We start from the raw sequence: 15,678 nt of genomic DNA, 5'->3' as shown, positions 1-15,678 counted from the left end.
AAAGCTCATTTTAACTAAATACTAAACTTTTATTAATGGGCTAAATTTAAGGTCTATTTTAAGCTCAATTTTGTTACGAATGTGTATAACATTTACCATATGGGGGCTAAATCAGAGCCGGTCCTAAGAATTTAAGTGCCTTGAACGAAATAAAAAAAGGCCCTTCGACTCAAACGAATAATACAAAGTTCATGACCATTGAAGTTAGCATACACAAAAATTAAATAATGTTGTCATTTTTATTAAAAAAAAACAAGAGTTAAAAAAAATTACTCCGATTTAAACTGAATGTATACCCAAGATCTATAAGATCCAGCACATACCTAGTACACCCTCATTTTAAACTAAATGTATACCTAAGATCTATAAGATACCTTCACCCACTATAAACATTTTATAATATAGCTAATTATTATCCATCCATCTAAATTATCGATTCTTCTGTCAATTCGCTAGAAGTGCAAATGACATAATCAACCATAAGAATGAAATACAACCAAAATTCAGTTTGACCTGATCATATAATCACAAACATAAATATACATAGTTATAGAAACTGACCTGTAGGAAACATCTGGTTAATGTCATCCAGAGTACTGGATTTCTCCATTTTATCTCTACTTAAAACTCGCTACTCAGTACTATTATTTCATCCCACATCGTTGGTTTTTATAAAGAAATGACCCTATATATTGTAAAGCTCTGGTTTGGCACTCAAAGGATAAGTTGAGGTGGGCCTGCAGACTTGGGTTGCGTTGGTTAATTTTTGTGTATCATCTTGTACACCCTTTGGGCCGGCCTGGGCTAAATGTTGTTTATCTTACTATGCTCTGAATATTATTAACCTTATATACTAAATATATTATTATTATTAACCTAGTAAAAGACCCGCGAATTCGTTGTTGTTTATCTTACTATGCTCTGAATATTATTAACCTTATATACTAAATATATTATTATTATTAACCTTATACTAGTAAAAGACCCGCGAATTCGTGGGTTTTTTTAAGAAATTTTGTTATATTAAAATAGATTTAACATGAAATAATAATGAAATCTAAATAGTACACTCTTGGAAGACAGAAATTCAATTAAAAAGAAAATATCCGCTAAAAAATAATAAACGTTATATAGATATAGCTTTCTAATTTTCTATCAGTGATTAAGTAATCTGAAAAATACTATAATTGTTAGAACTTTGGATATAATATTGCTTGTTATGTACGGTAGTCGAGCAAAAGGACATAATAAACACTTTATGAATTAGCCCATAATTAAATTGATAATTGATATGGGCCAATATACACTATATGTATTGTTGGGGTTTTCTTGGGCCCTATTTGGATTTGGGCCATGTGCTTTGCACACAGGTTTAACACCCTCATATCCGGGGGTTTTTTTTTTTTTTTTTTTTTATCATTTATCATCGTGCATCTGCAATTATAATCATGATAAGAGTATAGATGTGAATGAGCTTAAGCTTAAGCTTTAGTGAATTCAAAAATAAATTTTAGACAGGTATTTCATGTTTTTTTTTTTTTCAAGTTATATAAACAAACAAAATGATTATTAACGTAAATTGATATTAAAACAACTAAAAAGTGATGGGGGCATTAGTCTTAATGGCAAAGGACCTATACAGTAACATGCTACCCACAATAGGAGAAAAACAGTTTCAGTTAGAATTCGGATCAAAACGTGTAAGTTGGCAGGGACACGCTAACCCTGTGTGCCGTAGCACCCACCAATCCCACCCCGAAAGAGACCTGTGCCGGCAAAGTACCTCCTCCCAGGTACCACAGTGACGGCAAGGCGATTTTTACCCCAGCTAGCTAGACCCCCGAAACACTTCACAAATTTCCCCCCGGAGGGAGAAATAATTCCATGCGGGGCGCCCAGACTGAGAATCGAACTTGCGCCTTTCTTCGGATCAAAGCTTCCCCCACTGTGGGCCCAGGGATCAAAGGCATCGGGTACCACTGAGCTATAAGCTCGTTGGTAGTTTCAGTTAGAATTCATAATACCTCTGCCAACAGGGAGAGTCCGGCAGTTACACCCCGACCCAGTATATATTGATGTTCGACTTTTTCTGTTTTGATTCCTAATCAAGTTCTCCTGATTGCCATTAACCCTACTTAACTAACAAATATATAACTCAAATTATAAAATGATAAACTAACATATAATATCCATATCCATATAAGTATTCATAAGATCTGCATTTAAAGTTTTGCAATTGGTGTAGGTTATATTATACACAGTAATAATTGATAGACCAAATGGCAAACATCCAAAACTTATACAAAAAAGGAAGTAATTCTAATGAAGATATAATATCCAAAAAGTTATCCATCTTCGCTTTTCATTGTACTTTTCTTGTCTCATTGCCCTAAGTATTGAGTGGTAACTCTCTTTTACGTTTATATATAAAAGCTTAAAACTGGCCCTGAAGGCGTTTGTGGGCTAACCCATCTCAGCCCCTTTTTGACCCGTACTAAGCATTCTAAACCCAAAACTCATTATGACCCATTACCCCATCTTGCCACCCTTACATTTATATTTGTGGTTTGCATATGTAACTAAGGTAACCTATCCCAGCCCCCTCGTTGACCTATACAAAGAAATCACAATCTTCGACCCAAAACTCATTATGACCCATTACCTAATGTTCTTAATCATATTACCTCCTTTAAATCTAAATTTATGGTTTGCATATGTATCTAAACTAACTCATACCATCCTAAATTTAAATGGGTATATATAACGTTGACAATCTTGACTCATCTACTTATGAACGGGTCAATCTGCACTGTAAGGTATCTCGACCTAATAAGCGGCTCAAATGGGTCGAGTCTAAATGTTAGGAGGGAAATGGCTCAAGTATCCAAAAAATAAAAATACTCTTTTCAAAATATATTATAATTATTATTGATAGTAATTATCATTATAAATACAAATAATACCAGGTTAACCCAACCCATTGAATTGTAATAAAAATGATCCGTTTTGACCTTTTACGCAATATGTAAATCTTGCTAGATTTAGTGGTTATGAAATGTATATCTTCTCTAAGCACGGCTGAGCATCTTTAAAATCAAGAACCACGAGAGCCAATGCAGGTGTAATCGAGGTCCAAGACAAATTTAAACCTGATAAAAACGAAGTCAACATTCCAATTGTAATAGCTTAAACTCCAATTTTCCAGAATACTATCTTCTATTTAGCAGAATTTTATAATCTCCTCCAAACCCAGATCACATTTTCCGTTCACAAAAACGTTAGTTGACAGAACCCTCGAAATAACTATTTCTTCCTCTTTTGCAATGCCTTTTCGGCTGTAACATCTTTCTGTAAAATTTCATTGTCACCCAAACCTAAAGTTCGTTAGCGTATGATAACGGTTTAGTGTAAATAAGTACAATATGAAAGATAAGGGGTGGTAATATAACTGTTACAATTTGACATCGAATCTACATTTTGTGGCTTGATTTCCTCAAAGAAAGTACCTGATATGTTGCGTCAAAAAGAATTACTTCAGTAAAAGATAACTGTTGTCTACGCGATGAGACATTCAAGAACCTTCATTCTTTGATTACTCTAATGTGCTGTTCTTCGAATTTTTTCAAGCTAAGTAATTGTAAAATGAAAATGGGCTGTCAAAACTGATAGTAGTGTATTACTTCTCATCACACTAAACAAATATAATATCTTGATATGAAAAATGGATAAAGGGTCTAAGCACATGGTACCTTTTATTTTGTGTTGCAAAAAAAAAAAAAAAAAAAAAAAGAACTTAAAAGATTCTGCATCATGTACTCTTTCAAATTCCTTCTTGAGAACTATATCTTTACCATGGCGTAACCGCTACATTGTTATCTTGGCTTAAAAGATGTAGAACGTCAGTAACCGAGAATGAGCCCTTCTTACAGTTTTGATATAGTGTCTATGCATAATTAATATGTAAAATCCAAAGCTAACTCATAAGCGTTTTGAGTATCCTGAACCTGCACACTTCTTGCAGAGTATCAATCCTACAAAAAGCAGAAGTAAATATCAAAACGCATAAGTGAAAGATACGTAGGTTCCATATATAAAAATATTTACATCAACAAATTGCGAGTAATAAACATAAACAATATGAATTATAACAAATGAGTGTCATCTAATTGAAACTAAATTAGATTAGACAAAAAGGCGTCGTTGTTACCTGCACCCTTGCATACTTTACACTCTACCGAGCCGATTTCCAATTTCATCTTACCGTCACTACACAAAACACATTTTGTGCCAATGAATTAACGTACTGAAACTTAATGAAGTCAGAAGAAGTAGCTGTAAACTTTTGAGCAAGTTCACTTGATTCCACACAGCAGAAAAAGAAAGCATTTGTTCTTTACCAGGTTTTTGCATATTCATCGTCCAATATTCGCTTATAATGCACACTGCCTTCACAAGTTATGAAGAAACCGAATACTGTGCAATACATAAAATAAGTATAAAAAAATCACATCATGTAGAATTTCATCCACATGGTGAACGTATTATGAATGGCAACCGTAAGTAGAAATTGCCAAACACCCGCACACAATACAATTTACAGGCGTATTCAAATTCCTTTCAAGGTACTAAACTTATGTGACGATATTGTTTGAATCAACAATCTAACCGCGAGACATTGTGATCAAACTAAATATTATGCTTTTGAATATTATAATCATCTGTTCATAGAGAAGTAGCCCAACTTCTCAATGATGACCTTGCATAATAATTTAAGAAACTGCTAATTCAAAATTATCCAGATAATCCAAGATCAAGAATGATTTCCAAAAACATTTAATCATAAACGCTTAAGCGGCAATATGTTAAACCAATATGTTAGATGGAGAGATTAAAACTAAATGAAGCAAACCAGATCCAATAATCGCATATTTTTTATTACATGAATCCATAGAAAAACCCAATAATCGATTAAATTAGCATAAGAATTGATTACATCCTTTTTATAGAGATTAGTGTTCGAAAATACACTGCAACAAAGTGACGATCGTCGAAGTTATTTCTTCTAATTGGTGAACTGATTCAAAAGATGATTTGTTGATAGAGATTTGATATGAATTGGGGCGAATTTGACTCTGGAATTCCTATTCCTATTTCCAAAATAACTGAAGTAAATAGAATAAACTGAATTAAATGGATTAAATGGAATTAATGGAATGGAATTCCATAAATAAATGAAATACATCCCGATTAATCTGTTGATTTGAATTCAAAGATGAATTTGAATTAATTAAATTTCATAATATCAAGTTAAAAGGAGGGTATTAATGTCTTTGTGATTGAAAATAAAAAATAGATTATGTAATATGAGTTTCGAGATTAAAATCAATGGTTGGATTGAAGTTTTCTTTTAGAATTAATGGTCAAGATTCAAGATTTGAAAAAATTATTTCTTATTTTTGAATTTGCTTTAATAAGAATAGGGAATAGGGATAGGGATAGGGAAGGGATAGGGATAGGGATAGGGATACTAAGGGGTTGTTTGGGTTTGCGTTTTGAAAATTGATTATGCGTTTAAGATAATTATAATTAAATAATCAGCTGTAACAAAACGTGGTGTAGAGAAATAGTGTTTGGATTGTTTGCGTTTTGAAAATTGATTATGCGTTTAAGATAATTATAATCAGATAATCAGCTGTAACAAAACGTGGTGTAGAGAAATAGTGTTTGGATTAGATTATGCAGTTTGATATCGCGATAATCAGATAATCACTATTTTGAGTGTTTGGAAAAATTAAAATTTTTAACACTTATTTGATAAAATGACTAAAGTAGACATAATGTTAAAATTAAGTTAACATGTAGAGACTTTTATTTCTTTCACTTGTATTTTTATTTATTTAGATTTAGATACTATTATTGTTTAAATTAAAAGTGAACTGATATATAAACATTTGATTGTTACACTAGTTCAAAATTAAATTATTATATTTCTAATCGATAGTATCACTTACTCTGTAACATGTAAAATATAATAATATTTTGTAATATATAATTATAATTAATTAATACTATGTTATAATATTATACTACAATATAATATAATAATATAATAATATTATAATTATCATAATAGTAACAGTATACTGTAACAATGTATACATTAATCATAGCGAGGATACATATTTTGAGATAGCGTACGCTTCATAATTAAGGTTACTTTGGTAATTTTGGTGAGCATACTCATAAATCCAATACGACGTTTTTGCTGCAGTAACAAATGTGATACTTCTTCAAAACTGCGATTTCATCCTCCCTAATCGCTAATAAGTGATTATTTTTATTGTTTTACCAAACACTATTATTTAATTATTTGCAACTTCAAAACGCAATAATCAAAAAATCACCTTCAAATCGCATTCCCAAACACCCTCTAAATGTGGTGGCAAATGGTGTAGTTTTAGTTTTTTTTTTTTTTTTTTTAGTTTTGACTTCGCGTTCACATTACAACCGGTCCCTCAACTTCGCCTATATTTCCACAATAGTCCCTCAAGTTTACACTTTTTAAGGGGTCAAAAGTGTAAATATATAATTTAATTAAAATATAAGAAACTAATTCCACCCGAATTTATAACGGGCCCTATCTTCTCGCTGTGTGCGAGTTAAATTTCCAGAGACCACCGTTCAACTCGAAAAAATCGTTCGAACCCAACGGGACTAACTACACGCGAAACGGACACTTCTCAAAAAAACGCTAAACACAACGACAACCTGTATCTTCCCGCTCGGCACGAGTTAAATTTTTCCGACGGCAACGTCAGACTCGAAATAATTTTATGAACAAAACGAAACTAATCACGTTCGAAACGGACACTTTTTAAAAAACGCTAAACACAACGACAACCCGTTTCTTCCTCCTCGACGCGAGTTAAATTTTTCCGACAGCACCGTTAGACTCGGAATAATTTTATCAACAAAACGAAACTAACTACGTTCGAAACGGATACTTTTAAAAAACACTGAAGACGACGACACCTACAACGGCTCTTAACAGACGGCCCGTTTTCCCCTCTATAAATACACAACGCTACATTAAATATCCGAAAGCCCCCGCCGCAACGTGCGGGCCGGTCTGTGACGACCCGGAAATTTCCGACCAAATTTAAACTTAATCTTTATATGTTTCCGACACGATAAGCAAAGTCTGTAATGTTGAGTCGCAAAAATTTTGGAACTGTGTTCATGTATTCATTTGACTTTCGACTATTCTCGACGATTCACGAACAACTATTTGTAAATAGATATGTGTGTATATACAAATAATAATTGAAAGTATAATTTGAAATATTTAATGTTGTTGTTATAAAATATGATATTATAATAATTATTATTTAAAACATATCTATATATACAAAAATATATTAAAAATAAATATTAAATGATTGTAATACTCGTTTAATGTGCCGATTGATATTAAGCAAGTTTAATTCGAACTTATATGATTTTAAAATAAACGGTGATCCGAAAATGAGTTCTATAAATTTTAGGCTTATTAAAAATGTATTTAGGAACTATTTGTTAAGTTTTAACACTTTTTATATTTCACCCATAAATGAGAGGGACGGTTGATGTAATTTTTATTTAATAAATTAATGATCAAATTTTATACCATAATGACCAAAATAAATAAAACTATTTAATTTAAAAATATGGGATTTTTTCGAAGACTTTTATCCGCCACTGATTAACGACGGAGTACGAAATTCAGTCCGAGAAAGGTGACAGCTAAATTAATCACATGTTTATTATTATTATTATTAATATTATATTATTTATATTATTATATATTTCTGTTTCAAATGATCCGTGAAAGACATAGTGTGCATAATTGAATGAATAATTGAATGATTTAGATTTACTGTGTTTGATTGAATTATTAAAGCATACACTTACATACACCCACATGATAGAAACAATTGTGCATCTGTTTCTATGCTTCCATTCGACCATCTCTTTTTCCATTTAAACATTTCAATTTATACAAGCACACAATATATGTGTGTATATATATATATATATATATATATATATATATATATATATATATATATATATATATATATATATATATATATATATATATATATATATATATATATATATATATATGTATAAACTCTTTTGATCACCACCTTGGTTCACCACAACCAATCCATCGTGAACCACAACCATCTTCACCTTGATTATTTTCATCACCACCGACAACCAAGAACAACTCCACAACCACCTCTCACACCCACAACGATTACAAACAACCATCACCCTTATTTCGTTTCAACTTATGATCTTGAACCCATCACCGCTGCCACCACCGTTGGGTTACCATCATCACAATCACCACTTGATCGTGGCCATCTCCACCATCATAACCGCACCCACCACACCTCTCATTCTCCCTCTAACGTCTCTCTTTCCCTCTCCCAATTCTACTCAAACACCTACACGTTTTCTGTTCCTTGTTGTCGAATTCAAACCCAAACTAAACACCATTTAAACGTATATGTGATCTTGTTGCTACTTGAATATCTACATTTTCTGTGCAATAACTACCTCCCATCCGCCACTAACCACCATCCATCACCAACACATCGAACCCATAACCACAACTCACCACCTTTGTACAACCGTCACCATGAACACCCATCAAAACTCATCAAACTCGCTTGTTCACTACTGCGATTTTCCTGCTGTATACCGTCTGTGTGGCTGCTACCATCACCGGAGGACCACCACTCAAACCGCCACTATCCACTTAAAACCATCAGTTATCACCATGTTCAATCACCTTGGAGATTCCTGTTTCTGTTTCCTAATACAGCAGTGAATGATGATTGTGTATGTTGTTTTGATAATAACGATGATTGTATTTTTTTTTTTGTCAGTTTTAAACAGCAGGCGTGTCCTCCCTTGCTTTAATGGCCGACAAACCATCAACATATAAACCCCACTTGAATTAATTTAATAAAGGTACTAAGTGATGAAGAAGTTAAAATCCCGTAAACCCTTGATTTTCATTTGGATCGGATTCCTTATTTATTTCACAACTTGGGCCGTATGATTTATGAAGTTGGGCCAACACAAGCCCATGTACAAGATCACAAGCCCATCAGCAAACAAACAAGGTGTCGATCCTGTTTCTGATTTTTGTTTTATAATGATAACAAGATAGATGACGATAGGGAGATGGTGATAAATTGGATGATGATACCGATTGATTGCTGCAACTCGTTATTCGTTTCTAGTAAATTAACAAGTAGGATGATTATGATAATGATATGATTATAAATATAGATGATATTGAGGAGATAAGGATTTTAGGATTATGATAACATGATTAGTAAATGATGATAACATGGTTATGATTATGATTAGGATATGATTAGGGTTAGATAATATGTATAAATGATTTGATGACGATGGTGAAAAGTGGTGATCATGGATTATGATTAAGTATAGATGATAATGATAAGGTTTAGTATGATGATGATGCGATAGAGATAAAGATACAATTGTTGTTAGTGTTCCCTGTCAAACCACAGTACCCACAAACCCATCGTTTAATCTATTTAAAACATGTATTGGACTTGGTGGACTTATTAGACTATTAGAATTGGGCTAGTGAAACTGCTATTGGGCCGGGACAAGGTTGTGATTGATTGCTGGGCCAAAATCTACTTAAAAGAGTTAAGGCATCAAACAAATCAGAAAAGAAATAATGGAGCAGTGGTTAGGAGTGTGCTCACTAGCGAGAGGTCTTGGGTTCGAGCCCGGAATGTGGCATTCCTTTTTAGAATAAGAGGAAAAAGAAGAACAGGCGTATAGGAGGCTTATATGGTTTTAATCAGGGATTATTTTAGAAAAATATGATGTAGAGCATTGGTTAAGTGTGTGGGTGTTGAACGGGAGGTCGTGGGTTCGAGTCCGGGCTGCGACATTATTATTATTTTTTTTCTATTTCCTTAAGGTAGTATACTTATTATTATTATTATTATTATTATTATTATTATTATTATTATTATTATTATTATTATTATTATTATTATTATTATTAAAATAAGAATTATTATTACTAATATCAATATTATTATCATTATCATTATTATTTTTACTACTAATATCATTATTATTATTATTATTATTATTATTATTATTATTATTATTATTATTATTATTATTATTATTATTATTAACATTACTAACTATAACTTTAGTTTTAAATTTATTTTGTATATAAAATATAACTATATTTTTATGATCTTAAACTAAAAAGATAGATATCATAAGATAGATTCAAACTTTATATATATAAAAGTATATATAATAAGTATACTACTTTTACTAATAAAATACTTTTTGTTCATTTACGTTTTAATATAACTTGAATTTATTAAAAATATTATCATATTAAAAATTATGAGTATTTAAAAATGTAAATATTAAGTATATATTCAAAATATATTAATAAGGTATATAATATATTATTATTATTATGATAATTTAATAAAATATATATAAAATAAAAATATTTAAGTAATCAATAATATTAAATTTAATATCACAAGTAAATTACTAATATCAAAGTATATATATTTATTTGAATATTATTATATGTGTTAATATACATACTTGATATAGGTTCGTGAATCCAAGGCCAACCTTGCATTGTTAAATGACATCATATGTATTTTTACTACAAAATACAGTATTCTGAGTTTCATTTGCTCCCTTTTTAAATGCTTTTGCAATATATATTTTTGAGACTGAGAATACATGCGCTATTTTTATAACTGTTTTACGAAATAGACACAAGTAATTGAAACTACATTATATGGGTGAATGATCGAAGCCGAATATGCCCCTTTTCCTTGGTAGCCTAAGAATTAGTAAACCGATCTACTAATTGATGTGAATCCTAAAGATAGATCTATTGGGCCTAACGAACCCCATTCAAAGTACCGGATGCTTTAGTACTTCGAATTCGTTTTTATCATGTCCGAAGGATTTCCCGGAATGATAGGGGATATTCTTATATGCATCTTGTTAATGTAGGTTACCAGGTGTTCACCATATGAATGATTATTTTTTTATCTATGCATGGGACGTATATTTATGAGAAATGGAAATGAAAATCTTATGGTCTATTAAAATGATGAAAATGATTGATTATGATAAACTAATGAACTCACCAACCTTTTGGTTGACACTTGAAAGCATGTTTATCCTCAGGTATGAAAGAAATCTTCCGCTGTGCATTTGCTCATTTTGGAGATATTACTTGGAGTCGATCATGACATATTTCAAAAGACGTTGCATTCGAGTCGTTGAGTTCATCAAGATTTTTATTAAGTCAATTATAGTTGGATATATTATGAATTGGTATGCATGCCGTCAACTTTCGATGAAATGAAAGTTTGTCTTTTAAAAACGAATGCAATGTTTGTAAAATTGTATCATATAGAGGTCAAGTACCTCGCGATGTAATCAACTATTATGAATCGTTTATAATCGATATGAACGGGGCATTTCACGGTCCGGACTAGTTAAAAGTATTATGTAATTTTTTATTTAAATCAAATGTCTTGTACTGTATTTAATTACGCACACACATATATATTGTGTGCGTGGTACGGTTCCGAACCAAACTTGTTCGGTTCCGTCCGGAATCCCAATTTGAACCAAAAACATGGACCGAGGTCCGGATCAAATATTATCGGTTCGGTTCGGTACTGTATGGTTCGGGTATTTTTAGTGTTTTTTCGATTTTGGTCCGGTTCGGTCCGGACCGAAGACCGAAAATCCGTAAAATTATGGACCAAGGACCGGACCGAAAAAACTCGGTTCGGTTCGAAATCGGTTCGGTCTGGTACGGTCTTCGGTTCTTCCCGTATCATGCACACCCCTAAATTTTATATATATATATATATATATATATATATATATATATATATATATATATATATATATATATATATATATATATATATATTTATATTGTTAAATAGAAAAATGAAAAAAAAAAGTGTCACATCAGCGTCTCACACCACAAGAAAAATTTTGCCACATCGTCCCCTCCATCTCACAACAATATCATGTCAGCAAAAATCACCTCCAAAACACCACAAAACCACAAGAATTACACGTACTATAACATATAGTGTAATATGTTTTATATTATTTATTTAAAGAGGTATAAATATATGTAACATAATTTTTAACTTAATAAAAAGACATTTAATTAATAACATTACAATAAAAAAATATTTTTCTAAAAAAGAAAAATTATATAATTTAAATGCAAAAAATAAAAGACGTTAAATCATAAATTTAAAAGCATAAACTAATCCCCATCCTCCTGGACATGGTCTGTAACGATATACGAGTCAAAAAAAAAAAAGACAAAGTCAAATAATGGATATGACAGTTAGGATCATTATCCACGATAAAAACGAATAGGAAAACAAAAATATCACGACCACTATTCCTAGTTTTATGGAATACATGACGAGTTGATATAATTAATGGTGAAGCATAATCTCATTATTCACCCCATGATTCTTAAATTTATGTAGGTCATGGTGGAATTAATTTGGCCTTCTATCTTTTGTTTATTTAAATTATAAATAGCATAAGATAGAAGAGAAGGATGTAGCCTAAAGTTTCAAAATTCATTGGAACACAAAACTTCAGTGAGCATATAACTTTAGAAAATTGTATACATAAGCAAAGTTCCTCCATTTTACTTGTTCTTTTATTCTATTTTTATGTTTACTTTTAACAACATTCATTCAATATACATCGTGTTCGAATTGTAAACTAATTAAGTGGTATCAGACCCGTGTTCCTACCGCGTGTATGGTGCACACTAAATCCACAGATCAAGCAACCGGTGAATCGTAGTTAGAATTGCAAAAGCATCAGAAGTCAAGAACCCACAAAGAAACTACAACAATGAAATGAGAAGGAAGTAACACAAACTGGCGACTAAAGTTGGCCACCTAACTAGTCAACTCGAGAAGTTAACTCGTAGATTGACCAACTCGAGACTTACTTCACTCTTTATGGGTTTAGTAGTAACGAGAATGTTGGTACTAATGATGATAATTTTTGTAATTATTGTAAACTTGCACATCATCTTGAACATAAACGTTGGAAGGCTCATCTCGAGCTATGGGTTAAAAATTATCTTGAAAAGTATAAAGTTGCTGCAACAATCGGAAATGATGCAATTGAGCTTGGACAAGTTGAGGAAATGGACAAGAGTTTAACACGTATGATGAAACTAAAAGAGAAGATTACAATCCAAGAAAAAGTGGAAGTGTTCAACTTAAAGATTTAAAAGAAGTGAGAGGTGATTACTGCAATTATTGACACCTGAAGTGAAAAGAATTTAATATCATCTAGTCTCGTTCAACGGTTGGGTATGAAAACTACGCCACACCCTGATCCCTATTCACTTGGGTGGATTCAAAAGGATGTTGTTTCTAAAGTCAACTAACAATGTAAGTTTAGGTTTGCCATCAACGATCAATTTATTGATGAAGTCGTGTGCGATGTGATATCACTTGATGTTTGTCAAGTGATTCTCGGGTTCCTTATCTTTAGGCGCGAGATGCTATTAACTTTCGTTGTGCACAACAATATCAATTGAAAAAAGGCGACAAGAAATATATTGTCAAAAAAAAGCAAGAGTACTAAAAATGCAAATCTAGTTACAACTTATTTTGCAAAATGACCAAAGGCAACAACAAAAAGGTTTAATAAGGAAGTTGGTTACCAACTTCCTCTTGTACGCTTTTAAGATCAGTAGCAAGTGTTGCTCGTTTCCTCCGAAGAGGGAAGGGGAGACGTGATCTTTATGGATCAAAAGAAAAAGACAAAGTCAAATAGTGGATGTGGCAGTTATAGTCTGTTGGTTTAAGATCCAACGTTAATATTCAAACGTTAATCTATATTTTGATGATGACAATAATCATAAGCAATGAAAAGTAATGTTGAGGTAAAAATGAAAGTTCATAAACTTACTTTTTATTTAGCAAATGACAAAAACACATAACATATATATCTAAATGTGTTGTTTCATCAAAGAGCATGTATACGATCAATACCACAGTTAGACCATATGAATAACCCTTCATGGTCTATACTCACATTCCTAAGTATAAATAGATAATAGAATGTACGGTCAACATCATGGCTCAGCCACGTATCGGGCGTAACTTTAGCTAGTCAAACTATGCTTTACAAACTAATTTATCTAAAACAATTTGACAATATTAATGGTTGAATCTTCATCTAATTCACGTTACATGACTTTCCAAAATAAAAATTTACAAGGTTGAATCTAATTCATATTTGAACATGATTATCTCCATAAATAGTCACATGTCTCGAAGACTAATCATCACATATACACATAAGTGTTTGATGACTTTCATAATCTTAAAATCTACCTAGACATCTTAAGAATGGTCATTAAGTCCCAATTAGGTGAAGCTCCTTCCTAAACATGAGTAGTATATCATTGTACACTTATAAATGTATGTATTCGGCTATTATATGTGCAATGTGCTTAAATATTACTATGATTAGCTGTTTAGATATTGTCATGCTTATATGATATACTATTAGACATTGACATGAGTAGCTACTATGTTCTTAAATGATTAATATGATTAGTTGCTACATGCTTAGACATTAACATGATTAGTTTCTGTGTGAACTTATTTTTAACGGCGATATCGACATCGAATGATCTCATTTGTCACTCACACACGCGTTAGGAAGAAACCTAAATCTCGATGATGTTGACAGTACCATCGCAAATTGGGAAAACCCCTAGAGACCTTCCCACATCGCATTGATGTTGGCAGAACCATCAAAGGTTATAAACTTCATGCTTGGAGTAAGAATCGAACCTGGGTTGGCAGTACCCCAAGTTGGATCCCACCTCATACCACTCAAGCTAAATTTCGATGGTCGTTGCCATGTGAACATGACTGCTATATGTTTAGAAACTAACATGTTCTAACATGTTTAGAACCCACCCTTGTCGTCCAGTGGTTCACCTCTTTGCACTTGTGCATTGAGATGAGGGTGTGGAGGTCTCAAGTTCGAGTCCCTCCCCTTAAAAATATTCGTGGGATTTATTTCCTGAAAGCCGAATTGCCCCAGGGAAGGTTTTACCGACCCGTATTAAAAAAAAAAGTTTAGCTAATAAGTAACTAAATGTCTATCTAATATTATTAGCTATTATGTCTAGCTCGATTGTTATTTAATGACCCGTCCTAATCCATCTGGACGAATACATTACATCTGGTTACATCGTGAGGTACTTGACCTCTATATTATACATTTTACAAACATTGCATTCGTTTTTAAAAGACAAACTTTCATTACATCGAAAGTTGACGGCATGCATACCATTTCATAATATATCCAAACTATCAATAACTTAAATATAATCTTGTTGAACTCAACGACTCGAATGCAACGTCTTTTGAAATATGTCATGAATGACTCCAAGTAATATCTCTAAAATGAGCAAATGCACGGCGGAAGATTCCTTTAATACCTGAGAATAAACATGCTTAAAAGTGTCAACCAAAAGGTTGGTGAGTTCAT

The 15,678-nt window shown here is 32.0% G+C and overlaps 1 protein-coding gene across 1 annotated transcript; it reads right to left on the bottom strand.

Moving 5' to 3' along the window:
• Nucleotides 1-2,950: 2,950 nt before the first annotated feature.
• On the bottom strand, nt 2,951-15,051 carry LOC139840279 (uncharacterized). Its single transcript, XM_071830543.1, has 7 exons — nt 14,901-15,051; nt 8,753-8,808; nt 5,027-5,141; nt 4,398-4,473; nt 4,208-4,266; nt 3,507-4,031; nt 2,951-3,348 (listed from the first exon to the last, which is right to left on the bottom strand). Exons 1-6 carry the CDS (start codon nt 15,049-15,051, stop codon nt 3,979-3,981), a joined length of 510 nt encoding a protein of 169 aa, XP_071686644.1. The 3' UTR covers nt 2,951-3,348; nt 3,507-3,978.
• Nucleotides 15,052-15,678: the final 627 nt, after the last annotated feature.

The sequence above is a fragment of the Rutidosis leptorrhynchoides genome, chromosome 1 (genome assembly GCF_046630445.1).
Source record: "Rutidosis leptorrhynchoides isolate AG116_Rl617_1_P2 chromosome 1, CSIRO_AGI_Rlap_v1, whole genome shotgun sequence".
NCBI lineage: Eukaryota > Viridiplantae > Streptophyta > Magnoliopsida > Asterales > Asteraceae > Rutidosis > Rutidosis leptorrhynchoides.
This window is presented reverse-complemented; position numbering and strand designations above follow the sequence as displayed.

Bases quoted from the DNA above. Each gene is read 5' to 3' on its own strand.
- LOC139840279 (XM_071830543.1), bottom strand. From the start codon at position 15,051: ATGTTCACATGGCAACGACCATCGAAATTTAGCTTGAGTGGTATGAGG. The intron at 8,809-14,900 runs GTCTCTAGGGGT...GATGGTTTTAAG, and splicing joins CATCAATGCGATGTGGGAAG to TGGATAGTGGCGGTTTGAGT. The intron at 4,267-4,397 runs GTAAAGAACAAA...TGTTTTGTGTAG, and splicing joins GATGAATATGCAAAAACCTG to TGACGGTAAGATGAAATTGG.